The sequence below is a fragment of the Myotis myotis genome, unplaced genomic scaffold (assembly GCF_014108235.1).
Source record: "Myotis myotis isolate mMyoMyo1 unplaced genomic scaffold, mMyoMyo1.p scaffold_m19_p_6, whole genome shotgun sequence".
NCBI lineage: Eukaryota > Metazoa > Chordata > Mammalia > Chiroptera > Vespertilionidae > Myotis > Myotis myotis.
This window is the reverse complement of record NW_023416368.1, coordinates 75598462-75613929: the sequence shown is the minus strand read 5'-3', so window position 1 is coordinate 75613929 and position 15468 is coordinate 75598462. Positions and strand designations below refer to the sequence as shown.

At 41.0% G+C, this 15468-nt stretch overlaps 1 protein-coding gene across 9 annotated transcripts in view; it reads right to left on the bottom strand.

Moving 5' to 3' along the window:
* Positions 1-15468, bottom strand: part of KIF13B (kinesin family member 13B) — a 208038-nt gene that overhangs the window by 36973 nt on the left and 155597 nt on the right. For 7 of the 9 annotated variants that reach the window (XM_036311930.1, XM_036311923.1, XM_036311926.1 and 4 more), the window contains 6 exons: positions 14161-14337; positions 11337-11429; positions 5686-5838; positions 4642-4719; positions 3291-3344; positions 590-610 (listed from right to left, as the gene is read on the bottom strand). In XM_036311930.1, the coding sequence (XP_036167823.1) occupies positions 590-610; positions 3291-3344; positions 4642-4719; positions 5686-5838; positions 11337-11429; positions 14161-14337 (576 nt within the window). The remainder of the gene's footprint in view (positions 1-589; positions 611-3290; positions 3345-4641; positions 4720-5685; positions 5839-11336; positions 11430-14160; positions 14338-15468) is intronic. The other 2 variants (XM_036311932.1, XM_036311925.1) reach the window with 1 other exon arrangement.

The window sequence follows — 15468 nt, the reverse complement described above, 5'->3', positions numbered from 1 at the left end:
TAATCTTCAATCATTTCAAAACAAATTTTCTAGCATTTTAAGCATCATCAAGTCCATGATAAAATTATATTTCTGACTCAATTCTCCTGAACATTAAACACTTCTGTGCAAAGAAACCAAGATGGTCCAGCTGAGCTAAGTTCGGTGCTGTCGAAAGAATGCTCAAAGCACTTGCACCATTTTTTCACTCCTCTCCCCCATCTCATGCTTCAGAAAAGAACATCTTACAAGTTCCCAAATATTTATTTGTACTATTTGCTTAATACAAATTAACTCCAACTCCTCCCATCCCAGAGCCTTCTAAATTCAGTAAGATGCCTTAGTTCCTGGTCTCTTTTGACAAGTACTTTTACAATGTTAGGCCCAGTTAACGAGGAACATTTGAAAGGAATCATACATATTGACAACCAAAGTTATTTTTACAAAAGGGTGAGCGCAAAAAAATTAGCAGAGTCAAATTTAGTCATCTTATAAATATTACATTTAAAAATTCAGTCCTAATCCCAAGGCAAAAGCAAGAGTGGTAAGTTTTAGGTAGTAGGATAGTACTTGTATCCCACTCATTAGGCAAACCTAATGGATTAATTACCTCTCCCTGGATCTCTGAAAACTGAAGAATACAGGAAGTCCCCAAAAGAAAAGAAAAAAACAACGTGAGTCTCTGAGATTTCCCAAAACAATTTCTTCAATCATCTTTCCTTTAGGGTTTTGTGCGCAAACTGTTAGGGACAAACTAAGTGGAGACCCTCTCAACCCAATACATACAAGAGGACAAAAACTTCTAGCAATTTAAAAGGTATAGAGAATAAAATTTTTACATTTTAATTTATTTAATTTGTAAAGAGGTAATTTGTTCACATGCTCCAAAACCAAATAATATAAAAAGGCATTCATACAATTCAAAGTGAGAAGCTGCCTACCTCCCTCCCCGTGTCTGCTCAGTTCCCCACATATTTCCACCCTCTCTCTCCCAGGCAGATAAGAAATGGTATTAGTTTCTCATATATCCTCATACAATTTCTTAGGTATGTATAAGCAAATCTATAAATTGCCACACACTCCCCTCTTGTCCCCTCCTTCAATAACACAAATGGCAGCCTACTATACATCCTGCACTTCATTTTAATTACTTAGTATATCCTGGTGATATACTAAGTTTATACACTAAATTTCCATATTAGTACCTGGAGGGGTTCCTTATTGTTTTTACAGCTGCACAGCATCCCACTTATTTATTGCACATGTATGTGCACACTCAGGTGCATATAAAATGTATGTAATCAGATTAAACCAACGGACATTTAGTTTGTTTCTAATCTTTTGCCATTAAGACAATGGACTCCCTTGTACTCAGGTAATTTCATATGCATATAAGCACTGCTGCTGTGTAAAGGGATTTAATAGGGTTTAGATAATTTGTATGTTAATTAGTTTAAACACTACTCAATCCTGAGGAACTATATTATGGGTAGCATTAATAAAAAACTTTGAGTTCCAGGCAATGCCATATTTGAAGATGTTTTTTCATTGTTTCATTTAAAAAGCCACAGGGTGAACTCTGTTCTGTGCTGCTAACGCTGGGGCAGTAGGGAGGGGGTCAAGGGGGTTCTTTTCTCACTAGTAAGAAAATATAATTTTAAAAGTATTTATTTTCCCTAAAAATCTGTTAATATGCTCTGAATTGGATGATAAAACTACTGAGGGCCCCTAGTCTGTAAGTAGGGGGGCCACCCTGTACTCCCTACTGAAGTGAGCCTGAAATCAAAACTCTGTTGCTTAATGTTCTTTCCACTTTGTTTTCGAGCATCACAGTTATAATCCTCTATCATGAATTTCCTTATTCCTGAAACAGGTCCCTCCATACAAATCTGTCTTAGAACACTTTTCCTCTACCTTTCCCCTAGGGAAAAGCAAAGGTCTCTACTTTTGATATGTGAACATCCTTTTAACCTGCAGATCTGGAAACAAGCACGGGGCAGTAGCAGATGTTGATCGAAGCCCAGTTATACCTGGTACCCTTTCAGGGCTCGTTCTACAGCTGCACTGGGAACAAAGTTAGCAATGGCCAGCTGGCCCCTCCGCTCTCCCTGACAACACCTCCAATGTTTGTCAGAGGGTGGGACTGCCATGGCTGAGGAAGACTGCAAACTGGGGAGAAAGGGTATTTAAATTTTTGAAGTGTACGCCAACTGAAAATATATATTGCAATAGAGTGGAGGCATCCATATCCCTGTTGCTGGGACAGCACATTGACATGGGAAAAATCTGAGAGGGTGGAAATCAGGCTTTCCACAATTTCGTTAAGTTACCCAGACACCCCAAGAAATCAAGATGACTCAAACAAGGAAAGTCCTGGAAGAGTAACCGAAGTGTGTAAGGTTATAATTACTCATTTAAATGACACATCATCCAGCTAACTTCTACCCAGCCCTTCATAGAAACTGCCCTGGGAGAGGTCTCCAATACCCTCTTCGTTGTCACATCCAAAATAGTCTTTTATTTCTCACTTTATGTCTCTAAAGAATCTGGAACCCTTTCTCCTCCAGTTTCCAAGCCACTTTGCCTCCCGGGCCTTCCTCCCTCTCTGAGGACTCCTCTCCTCGCTCTGGCCAGCTCCTGTTCCTGCACTTGCCCTCCGAGCTTCGCCTTGGTGATAAATCCCTCCCACTAGTTCAACCCCGAAGGTTTAAGATATCAACACAGAGCATGTTATCCACATTTGAGAGTGCTAACATCTAACCACGATCCTCAAAAAATATCACACACAAAATTGTAATACGTGACATCTTCAAGAGATCCCTTTAAGTTAATAACAATGAGATATCTATGCTTAAAACTTGTTCAATTGGGGAAAGCTATATTAACAAGTAAATAAATTCCAGATAACAAAATTTCTGTTCCCTCATTTTTCTTTCTTCTAACAAAAATACTAACTTTTAGATATCATCTTCATATTTCTTATACATTTTCAATCATTCTATCAAATTTTACTATTAAAAATCTGATTTGACGTTCCTTTTCTGACACAAACAAGAAGAGTATTTTAAACAGATATATGAACTTAATAACCAATTTGTTTTTGAATCCTAAAAAATTAGAGTAACAAGAAGGCCTATTAAATCATATTCTATCAGATAAAAAGAAATGAACTCTAAACACATTCCAATAAATTCCACATGCATAGAAGAGTAGGAGAGGCTTGGGCCTACAAAACTAGTGTGTGGTCATTGAGAGGAGAGCCAAACGAGAAACAGGTCTGAGACTGACAGAAAATAGTTTTTAACGCATACCTTGTTGCTGCCTAGACTGTAAGAAGGAATGAGATCTTGTCGGCTGCCAGACAACTGAAGAAGAAATAAAGAGGGAGATTAGTCCGTTATGTGTAAAAGTACATAAATCTATGGCCCTGGAAATACAAGATATTGAAAACTGAGTCAACAGACTGTTCCAATTGGGTAGTAGCAGACAGGCAGCCAATGCCATAGCTGCAAACGTAGACTAGTGGCCTTTGGGATGAGAGGCACATTTTTTTAAATCAAATTGGTTAGCCACAATTTTAAGAAGGGAGGTTTGTATAAGATCAGATATCCAGTTTATGCTAAGGAAACAACCAACTGAGCCTGAATAAGAAATACTTCTATTGTTTATCCCCTTCCATTTAAAAGATACCAGGTTACTGGTTATCTTATGTATCTGATCTTATGACTCCTTTTTCTGGGTATTCATAGCAAATGTATACACACAAGCTATTTTAAATCATAGAATTCTAAATAATAAATCTCAACATGTATCAGTACATTTAAACGTATCATTTTCCGAAGGAACGAGAGATATGAATGCTGAATTAAAGTGATACTTCTTAACCTCAGAGAATGATGCCAACCATTCAGTCTGAGAGCACCGAGTGATGTCTTTCAGTCACTCGGTGTGGGGGTGGGGGGGTGGGGGGGTGGGGGGGAGATATCACTATTGCCTCTCAAAGGCTAAGGCTGAGAGTCAGCTGCTCTTTGTCACAATGCTTGTAGTGTGGCTTTTCTTCGTGTAAAGTTCAGACAAAGGACTTTATAATGTTTCCTATATCCATATCTTTATCAAAAGTAAGAAAAGGAGAGGTAAATCAGGGCCATAGCATATTTCTTTGTGAAGAATTATCTGCATGCTTCATATGCACATAAATTATACATTCATGTCTTTAAAAAAAACCACAAACTTAAGACACTGTTATGAAACAAACTTAACTTATTTTACTCCTTTATACTACCCTGGATGGCCTGTAAGCAACTGAGTTTGTAAACCTAGCCCAGACTTCTCCTCAATTTAAAAATAAGTTAGTCCAGAAAATTCAAATGGCTTGCCCTGGGCACTTGGTCACAGAACACCCAGTCACTGTGACGGCACCACCGGTGCTAGAGAAACGAGAAACATCAGAGAGGTGCTTAAACGGTACTTTCCCCGACATCAGGAAGGGCAGGGACAGAGCCATGCACAGATTCTCCAGGGAAGAGAACAGAGGCCCTTCAACCCGTTCAGACAAGGACATGATATCTGAGGTGAGATTGAAAGGACGGGGAAGAGCTATTCAAGGAAAGAGAAGAGAAAGGAGACAAAAGCACGACATAGAATGGAACGCCATGTACTCACTCTGTTCACGTTGGGAGAGCTGATACTCCTCCTACTTAGCTTCCCTTTGCCCGTCAACTGCTCCTTCACCGCAACTTCCTGCCAGTCAGAACCAGAGGGAAACTATATCAGAGACACACTCCGAAGCAATGCCAGCGAAAGCAAGCCTTGAGTGACCATCTACACATACACATTCCTAGTTCTGTACATAATGGCTGTCACTCCACATGACTAGTGATCCCACTACAATACTGTGGACCAGGGGTCCTCAAACTTTTTAAACAGGGGGCCAGTTCACTGTCCCTCAGACCGTTGGAGGGCCGGACTGTAGTTTAAAAAAAAAACTATGAACAAATTCCTATGCACACAGCGGCGGCAAAAACACCCGGCGGGCCGGATAAATGTTTTCCGCGGCCGCATGTGGCCCGCGGGCCATAGTTTGAGGACCCCTGCTGTGGACTATCCAAAGTTAGCTGCAGAGCTGACAGGCTACTAGATGCTTCTCTCCTCTATACTGACGGCCCCCCTGAAGCTGGCAGAAGTCAGTCCTAGGAGAAAGGTCATGAAAATCAGATCTTTCATTTTTATTTTTCATGAGTATGTTTGGTTGCAAAAAGTCTCAAATTGCTAGGTAGCATGAGGTTTAGGGTTTCCCTAAGGGTTAGGTTTACTGCTGGCATTTCTATTCTCCCATCTGGAGACTGTTCTACAGCTGTGGGAGGCTTGTCCAGCTAAGCAAGGACCCACTGTGCCTCACTACTGCCTAGTTCTTCAGCAACATTACTGCCCAGTGTGAAGGCATTTTTAAAATGATTCTTTAGCCAGCAAAAGTTAAATACTTTCTCCCATTACTTCCAACGCAACTAGATACCACATAGTGCCTTGGAAACAATAACTTTCCAAATGTAACTCTTGCATCTTCACAGACTACACCAGCAAGGCTAAATTAATATGTTCCACTTAAATAGATGCTTCGAAGTTTACAAGTAACAATACTGGGATGCCGAAAGTCAAACACAGAATCGGGCTGGGTCAGTCCCACTGCACCCAGCGACACGGACTGACCTGGCGAAGGCGATCCAGAGTGAGCAGGTTCTCCACGTCCAGCACGCTTCGAAGGTATTTTTCAATGTAAGCCTCGGAGTCAGCAGAAGCCGTGTTTTCCACATTAGCTGCCATTCTTGCTAATGTTTCTCGTTCCTCTACTCCCTGGGCATCCTGGAGAATGGAAAGTTGTATATTAAAATTAAATACATTGCAGAAGAAAACAGTGTTAAAAGCATCTTGATCTATACAGACACACGTACATACAGAGTACTGAGCTAACAAATGGGATATAGGCCCATTGTAAAGTCAGCTCCTGGAACTCAGAAAGCACTTCCCCACAGAAACCATGGTATAAATGGTGGTTAGGTTGCTTTGAAAGGCTAATTAAACACAATGTAGCTGAAATAGTGCATTCTCAACAAAGCTGTTCTCTTTTTGATTTCCACTAAAAACAAAAGCATTACTGGTTAGAAAGGATTTGGTGGGGCCCTGACTGGTTTGGCTCAGTGGATAGAGCGTCGGCCTACAGACTGAAGGGTCCCAGGTTCGATTCTGGTCAAGGGCACCAAAAAAAAAAAAGAAAGAAAGAAAGGATTTGGTGGGCTAGTTGGAAATATAACCACCACTATATTTTAGGAACGCATCTTGAGGGGCAGGAGAGAAGAATGAGGAGCTCGGGAACAGCTAGATAAGAGCGGGATCCAAACAATCCTAGTAAGAGGCAGACATGGGGATGGAGAATAAGGGTGGAAAGAAGGGTGGGTTTCAACACTTTCACTAAGCAGCCTACCACAGACTATTCAAGATGTACCGGCTTCTACAACTGGTCTCTGTCCTCAACTCTGGAGTGGCAGAGCCAACCAAGAAGAGAAGCATCCAGGGAAATTCTCACTGTGCTTTCCAGCACAGCCCAACCCTGCACCTCTGTCTGACATGGACGGGCCATGCATATAAATGGGATATGCACAAGTCAGGGAGCAGGGACAGATTAATATATTTATTTCCAGCAAACTTAGTTCATAACAAATTATTCTGCTCAGGGAAAATCAGATACTTTATTTACTTGTGAATTTGTCAAAAACTACAAAATATATATCCATATGCCACTGCATCTTAAGATGCCATCAACTTTAAGAAAAAAAAAAAACCCATCATTTTATATACCTCTAAGAAGAAAAAAATGTCTGCCTACTAATTTTAAGATATCATTAATTATAAGACACATTCTAACTTCCAAAAATATTTTTTAAAATTTAGATAAGCGTTAGAGCCTGGATGGAGTGGCTCAATTGATTAAGCATCATCCTGTGCACCAAAGGTCGCTGGTTTGATTCCCTATCAGAGCACATGCCTGGGTTCCAGGTTTGATCCTTGGTCAGGGTGCATGTGGAAGGCAACCAGTTGATTGAAGTTTCTCTCTCACATCTCTCTCTCTCTCTCTCTCTCTCTCCCTCCCTCCTTCCCTCCCTCCCTCTAAGCATGCCCTCAGGTGAGGATTAAAAAATATAATAATAAAAAATAATAATAAATGAGTATTGGGATGGATAAAATAAGGAAGAATTTGAAAGATGGCAAAATTTTTGACTCCTATAGTAATGCATTTGAGCCTTTTAATAACCCTGAAAAGAAATCATTTTCATTTCATAGATGAGGAAAGAGGAAGGCCACATAATTAGCAAAAGAGGCAAGGCTAGAGTACATATTTGTTTTTCCACTCAACACAGAATATTTTTCAGTGTCTGAAGGGTACGGACATTATCCTGATTGTCTAAGAAAGGGGATACTTGAGTTTTAAGAAACCCATATGTCTCCATGTTACCCACACACCTATCAAACATAAAACATTTCCATTAACTCAGGAAGTTCATTTATGGGCTTCACAATCAATCCCAGCCCTCCTTAAGGCGAGACAATTTCTCTGACTATACATGTTAAGCATTTCACCTTTTTTGGAACTTCAAATAAATGAAATCATACTCTTTTGTGTCTAGCTTCTTTCACTCAGCATAATTCTGAGGTTCATTCATATAGTTCATTTCTTTGTAGAGCTGAGCAAGATTCCACAGTATGGAGGTACCACAATTTATTTTATCTATTCATCTGATGATGGATATTTGAGTTGTTTCAGTATGGAGGTACCACAATTTATTTTATCTATTCATCTGATGATGGATATTTGAGTTGTTTCCGGTTTCTGGTTATTTTGAGAGGCTGCTATGAATATTCTTGTGTAAGTCTTTATGGACATATGCTTCCATTTCTCTTGGGTAAGAACTTAGAAATGGAATCACTGAGTCATGAGGTAGGTATCTATTTTCTAAAGTGGTATATTATTTTATACTCCCACCAGCAATGAAAGCATTTACGCTGCTAAAAAACAAACAAAAACAAAACGTGTGAAGATGTTTCTTGTTGCCCTCTGGCCTATGATCACTTCTTACCACCAAACCCTCCTAGCTTCTGTAATATGGAACACAAAAGGACTTTTTAGGGCTTTTTCATGATGAGACCTAGCTTCTTAAGGGATCTTTTTGTTGTTGCTAATCCTAACCAGAGGATACTTTTTCCATTGATTTTCAGAGTGGAAAAAGGAAGGGAAAGAGGTGGAAAGAGAGAAACATCGATGTGAGAGAGACACATCCATTGGTTGCCTCCCACCAGGCACTCTGACCTGGAGTGGGGTGAACCTGAAACCTAGGTATGTGACCTTGACCGGGCTTAAGGGATCTTTTTATTTTTAAATAAAAAAATAAACTAAGTATAGTCCTTTCACTGTAGGCTTTAAGACTCACTTTCCCTTTTACTTTACATCAGAATTTGGCAATGTAAAAATTACGCTTGCCAACTGAGATATTTAGCTAATTATTAGCAGGTAGCCCAAACACATGAGGTTATGTTTATATTTCAGCTGGTTCCTCCACATTTCTTCCCTTTGAAAACCATACCACCTGAAGAATAAAAACACTTGTAAAGGGGGGAGAGGGGAATAATGGGGGGATAAGGACACATATGTAATACCTTAATCAATAAAGAAATTTAAAAAAACACTTGTAAAGAGGATAAGAAAACTACAAATAGGAGGGGTGAAGTGATGGGGACAGAAAGATGAGAAGAGGAAGGAAAAGTGAAGATGGTTCATTATAGCTGTCACTGTTTCTCAATTACACTCAAACCACTTATAGAGTTAAGATCTAAAACAACCAGGAAAACATACAAAACACTCAGATGCAGAGAATAAACAGCAAGTCTCTAGTTAAACATGTAAGTATGCAAAGAGTGATCTATTATGGACCCAAGATTTTGCAGGCAGTCTAACTCTGAAAACAGACTTAACATTTGTTCAGCAGGCTCCAAATTAAATAGTTTAACAGTTAATATTTACTATGAAAGTCTAACACTTTGAAGATCCAGGAAAAACAAGTTACTATTTGACATTATTTGAAAGAAAAAGTGTTTTGCAATACAAGAAATCTCTTCCAAAAACTGCTCTCTGTATTAAAATATATATTGTTTCATCTATTGTTCAGATACTCAACAGGATGAATGAATACACACTGAACCCTCAAATAAAGAGAATGGGGCTGATGTGGATGGATGTGAGGAGAGAAGGCGTGCCCCCAGGGCTCACACTCCATGCTCCGTGCTCCACTCCTGAGAAAGGAGTCTCACCTCCTCACTCACTCCTGCTTTCAGACAGTGAGTGTAGCGAGGGCTGCTCCTCTTTCTCTCTGTCATTGAATCCTTTTCGTAGGCCCCTCATTTCTCCTGCTCATGTTCAGAAGGCCTCCAATACCAGCGTGCAGTGCCCAGTTAATAAGTCTCTCAATCAGGGATGAAACACTAGGAAGCATAAACTGCATCCTACAATAATCTTCTGTCAGGGACATTTTAAGCTTGATTTGTTTAAGTCCTGTGAATATCTCACTTAGTTCATAAAGAGAAATAATAATAATAAAATAACAATAGTAACTACAATAATAACAGCAATTACAATTTATAGTTTAGCATGTGCACAACAATTTGTATATACTGTCTCATTTAATTCTTAAAACAATCCTCTTTGGAAGGTATTGCTAACCTTTTCTGATAAATGAAAACATTCAGACTCAGGGTAACCTATGAGAGTTCACTTCACTAATAGGTTAAAGAAACAAGATTTCTGTTTGGCTCCAAAATGAAACCCTAAATCTCTGCTATCTTATGTTGGCTCTCTTTAGAGTTACAATATTACCTCATGTCTTTTTAAAAGTTTATTATTTATTAAAGTACTAGAGGCCTGGTGCATAAATTTGTGCATGGTGGAGTCCCCCAGCCTGACTGGCGATCGGGGCCGATCAGGGCCGGCCAGTCGGCCCTGGGGGAGGTTGGCTGGCTGCAGGAGGTTGGCTGTGGGAGCGCACTGACCACCAGGGGGCAGCTCCTGCGTTGAGCATCTGCCCCCTGGTGGTCAGTGCATGTCACAGCAACCGATCAACTGGTCATTTAGTCAACCAGTTGTAATGGTCGCTTAGGCTTTTATATATATAGATATAGACTAGAGGCCCTGTGCATGAAATTTGTGCACAGGTAGGGTCCCTGGAGGCTGCCGGCCGGGGCCTCCCTTCCCCCGGACACCTGCTGCCACTGCTGCTGCCAGCCAGGGCGGGGCTGGCTGGGGAGAGGGGCTGCAGGCAGTTGGCCAGCTGGTCCCACCCCCGACTGAACTCCTGGTCGAGGGGACAATTTGCATATTAGACTTTTATTATATAGGAAGGATAGTTGACATACAACATTAAATTAGCTTTAGGTGTTCAACACAGTAATTTGACATTTATATGCCTTACAATGTGGTCACCACAATAAGTCTAGTAACAATCTGCCATCATATAAAGTTATTATGATATTATTGACTATTTTCTCTGCTGTACATTATATCTCTGTGACATTGTTTTATAATTGGAAGTTTGTACCACTTATTCCTCATTATCTTTTATCAGTGAAAAGGTGCCAACTTGCTTTTCTTTTTTTAATATATTTTTATTGATTTCAGAGAGGAAGAGAGAGGAAGAGAGAGACAGAAACATCAATGATGAGAGAGAATCATTGATTGGCTGTCTCCTGTATGCCCCCGACTGGGGATCAAGCTCACAACCCAGGCATGTGCCCAGACTGGGAATCGAACCGTGACCTCCTGGTTCATAGGTTGATGCTCAACCACTGAGCCATGTGGGCCGGGTTGATTTGCTTTTCAAAGCAATGTTTTTCTTTAACAAAATACTAAAGCCAGAACATTTAGAGCAGCGGTTCTCAACCTGTGGGTCGAGACCCCTTTGGTGGTCGAACGACCCTTTCACAGGGGTCGCCTAGACCATCCTGCATATCAGATATTTACATTACGATTCATAACAGTAGCAACATTACAGTTATCAAGTAGCAACAAAAATAATTTTTTGGTTGGGTCACAACATGAGGAACTGTATTTAAAGGGCCAGAAGGTTGAGAACCACTGCTTTAGAGTCACAAGTACATGTTACTGAGTCAAGATTAGGAAATTCTTCTAAAATCTTATAGCATGTCCCTAAATATACATTTCTATTTAGTACATGTTCCTTAGGTAGGTGGCTTTTCAGGGAGTTAGCTCTTTTTACATGTTTATTTTTAGTAAATTCAAATTTCGTATGATCATTCACCTCTGGGATATTGGAGACAATCTCAAAAGTCACTCCGCAGCCAGGAATAGAACTTCGATGAGACATCTTTTTTAGGAGACTCTGAGCAAAACCCTAGAAAAACAAAACAGAAGATACGGTTTTCCACTTCAAAAACTGAATTTATATTATCAGAGAAACAGCGTAAATGATATTGCATTCACTCCAACCAAAAAGAAACAGAACATATTTCTAATCTATGCACGTTGAAATCCAAATCACCAAACACAGGTTCCTCCACTTTGTCTTAGTGCACGCAACCCATTTTAGATACCTGTGTGTCTACATGTGCAAATGGGTGACAGGTCCTATATCCACACACTGAGAGCACAGACCCTAACCTCTGGAAACTGACACCAGGCATCCGGTTCAACTCTGCTTAAAGGCTACGGAAATAAGGCTGTTAACTTCTAAACAATAAAACGACCTTCTAGCTAAGAGGTAAGCAAGGACTGGTGACTCTTACACTTTTTTTATTCCAGTACGATGGACATCTTATACCATGAATATTGACAAGTTCGGGCATTAAATTCTTGACCAAAGCAGGATCGTTATGAAGGATGATTTAAGAGTGCATGGTCATTGTTTATGCTGACTGTGCTCTTTGCAGTTAAGAATTGAACTGTTGAATTAATGCATAGATGACTCATTTAAAGATGCTGCTAAGACTGAACATCCTGTAGAGGTTGAAGAGAGCAGGGATGAGGGCAGAATATAATTGGTGAATAAAGATAAGAAGAAGAGAGAATATTAAACTAACAGAGAACCTTTTTCCTCATGCAAAGGGAAGCAGGAAATATGTGAAAACCCCCCAAAGAAAACAGAAAAATCAAGCTGCTTGGTCTTAAGAATACATATTTTCACAAACCTACTGAGTAATTTCTTTCCTATTTAGTAATCTTTAGTTAATTTTTTAAAGAGATGTTAACCTTTTAGAATGCAAAGAGACCATTACTTCATCTCTTCACTCTCTCGACTGCAGCCCGCAAAGCTGAGCCATTACCAGTCCATTGGCCAGACAGGAGCTACAGCTATTTTCTAATGGGTGTGTGTATGTGGGGTGGGGGGTAGGGGGGGAGAGGGGAGAGGGAAAGTATGGGTGCTGCTGTTATCTCCCATTCTTGTTTTCTATGTCTATGGAATTACTGAAGCTGACTTGCATGTATTAGGCTCCTAAGGAAGTCCCTGCTCTTTTTATACAGACGTCATTTTTAGAAATGAAATATCTGAAATTGGGATGAAAACTGCCGTGCCCTAAAATACTATAATTTCATTCATTATCAGCTGGATACTATCAAATCATTTCAACCAGGGGGAAAATGTGGCAAGTCCTTGTCCCTGAAACAAAAAATAAAAACAAACAAAAAATGTAGAAAAAACTTGGTGACACCACGATGCACCCTTTCTGTTAAAAATTCTGTGGGGCCAGTACCCAGTCAGTCTCAGCTGTACCAGGTTAGTCTCGGTGCTTGGCAACCAGAATCTCTAGTTCTGAAATGGCAAATAACTCTTCAAAATGTTCCCCAGCGTGCCGATTTTAATCCATCGAGCCTTCCGAGAAAAGGGAGATGAAGAAAAGAGTGAATGGGAGACACACCATATGCATCTCTGGCTAACCCGACGACCTGGGCTTTATTGATGTTGGATTGCCCAGCTAAAGAGCTGCAATTTTAACAGCGTTACCGCCAGTCTTCATTTCGAAGATTGATATCAGTGTGACATTTAGAACTAAAGATTAATTTTTAGGGGTGGCGATTACATCTAGGACTCTGTCAACCATGACTGTGCTCTTTTAAATGAAAAGATTTATTTTCATCTGTTCTGGTTTTAGTCAGTGTATGGGAAGGCCTCCAAAGAGTGAGCATAGACAGTTAAAAAGAATCCCTAGAATCAACCTCCCAAATCCTGTATTTGCAAAACCAATAACGGAAAGAGTTTATATCCACCTAGAAATGTTCCACTAAATGTGTCCTTCATGTGGCACAAGGTCCTTTGTAATCTAGCTTGCAACCATGCCGGCCACGGCCTTTGGCTCTGCAGCGCACCCCTGCTTCTCCAGGTCCCCAAGCCTGCCACGCCCTTGCCATCGTCACCACCCCTGCACATATTTCCTCCTCTCCACGGAACAGCCAACAGCTCTTTCCCTGTCTGCAAAAAAGCAGCTCACATGCTACCTGCTCTCTGAAGTCTCCCCCGACGTCCTCAGCCTGAACTCTCCCTTCCGCACCTGCCCTCTCCCAGCACGTGGTGAGCACCCGCATCAGGGCACAGTCACAGGAGAGGAGAGTCACCTGTTTATACATAGACACATGCCAACAGACACTGGCTCTTTAAGGACTGAGACTATTACTTATTTATCTTTTACCCCAAAGCCAGATAAGAGTCCACGTCCCAAATTTATGAATCAGCCAATTCAGAGAGATGACTGAAAGGAAAGAAAGGTATGGAAAGCAAAGGGTAAGAAGCACAAACAAAGGCTCCCTGCAGTGAACCTTCTCATCTTAGAGGACCCAGATGAAAAGTCAAAAACGGTGAACTTCACCTCGACAAGGCTCTGTGGCACCTGACAAAGGGCTGTAAGTTGTGCCTATACAATAATAAAGGTCCAATGTAATGATTTACTACTGGCTCGGAGAAGCCAGGGTGACATGCTCTGAATGGAAGCAAGCCCAGCTACAGGCCAGGAACAGCCCCTTGAAAAGAAGCGCACAATGCTGCACAGAGCCTGTGGGATGGGAGGCCAGAGGGTCGCTCCACGGCCCTGCCCTGCTTCCAGTCATTTCTTCCACTAGGATGAGCGACTCACCTGCCGGCCATGCACATTGACACAGATTCGTTTGCGCAACACTAGCTGCATGTCAGCTGGATGGCTGAGCCCGACCGTCACCCGCACAATCAGAAACACTCGCTCATCCGCAGGGGTGCCTTTGCTGAGCTGAGGACAACTGTGCACTGCAGAGTCCCACGAAGCTTCCGCCTTCACCTGCAGAGAAGACAGAAAGAACATGCTTTCCCATCTTCTCCTAAGAACAAGAAACCTCACAAAGAGACACCTTGGCTTGGGTTGAGGTGGAACATGCCAGTCATGAGGGAGTCTGTAAGAGCCCTGCCCCGAAGACTGTGGAGTATGAGGGTGTGGCCACGATCACCCTCAGCTAGGAATACAGAGCAGAATGTTCTCTGCTGGCAGGATTTGAAATTAAAAAGAAACCAAAAAACTCACCTGCCAGCCATGAACATAAAAATGTTTTTGCAAATTCAGCTCAATGAACTCCTGCATATCTTTCATCTAGATTCATCAACTGTTAACACTGGCCACTTTTCTTTTCCCTCTTCCTCACAACACATACACACACTGTGTTATTATTAATTTTTGCTGAATTGCTTTAGAGTAAGTTACAGACATCTAACTCTATATCCCTAAGTACTTTAGCAATTATCGTCTAAGAACAAGGGCATCCTCTGACTTACCCTCTGACTTCCTGAATATTATCATATGCAGGAAATTTCACATCAATGCAATACTATGACATAATATAGCGTTCATGCTCAAATTTTCCCATTGTTCCAATCCAGGATCACAAACTACATTTAGCTGTCATGGTCCCTTTATTCTAATTTAATCTGAAATGGTTCCCCAGCCTTTGTTTATCACACTGACTACGAAGGAAGGGCCCGTGTCCGTTTACAGAGGGTGCCACAGCTGGGTTGTCTGACTGCTTCCCCCTGTGAGACCCAGGTTGTGCATCTTAGGCATACCCCTAAGGGACCATGTGTTCTTCAAAGTATCACATCAACTTCCCTTCCTTAAAGTATTTTATCATTTTCCCAATATACTCCAAATTTTTAAATGAATCCCCACTGTACTAGTATACCCATCACTCGGATTCAAACATTATTAGGATTTTACCACACTGGATTCATTGATTGTTTCCCTGCCCCCCCTCTTTTTTAGAAAGTATTAACTGAAGAATTTCAAAGCAAATCCCAGGTATGGTTTCATTTTACCTCTTCACTTCAGCAGCATTTCCCTAGAGAGTGGGTCCTGCAGACCTGAACAACGAATACTAACATTCAGCCTTCACCAGGAGAGGAAGTAAGTGTTGTGTGGACT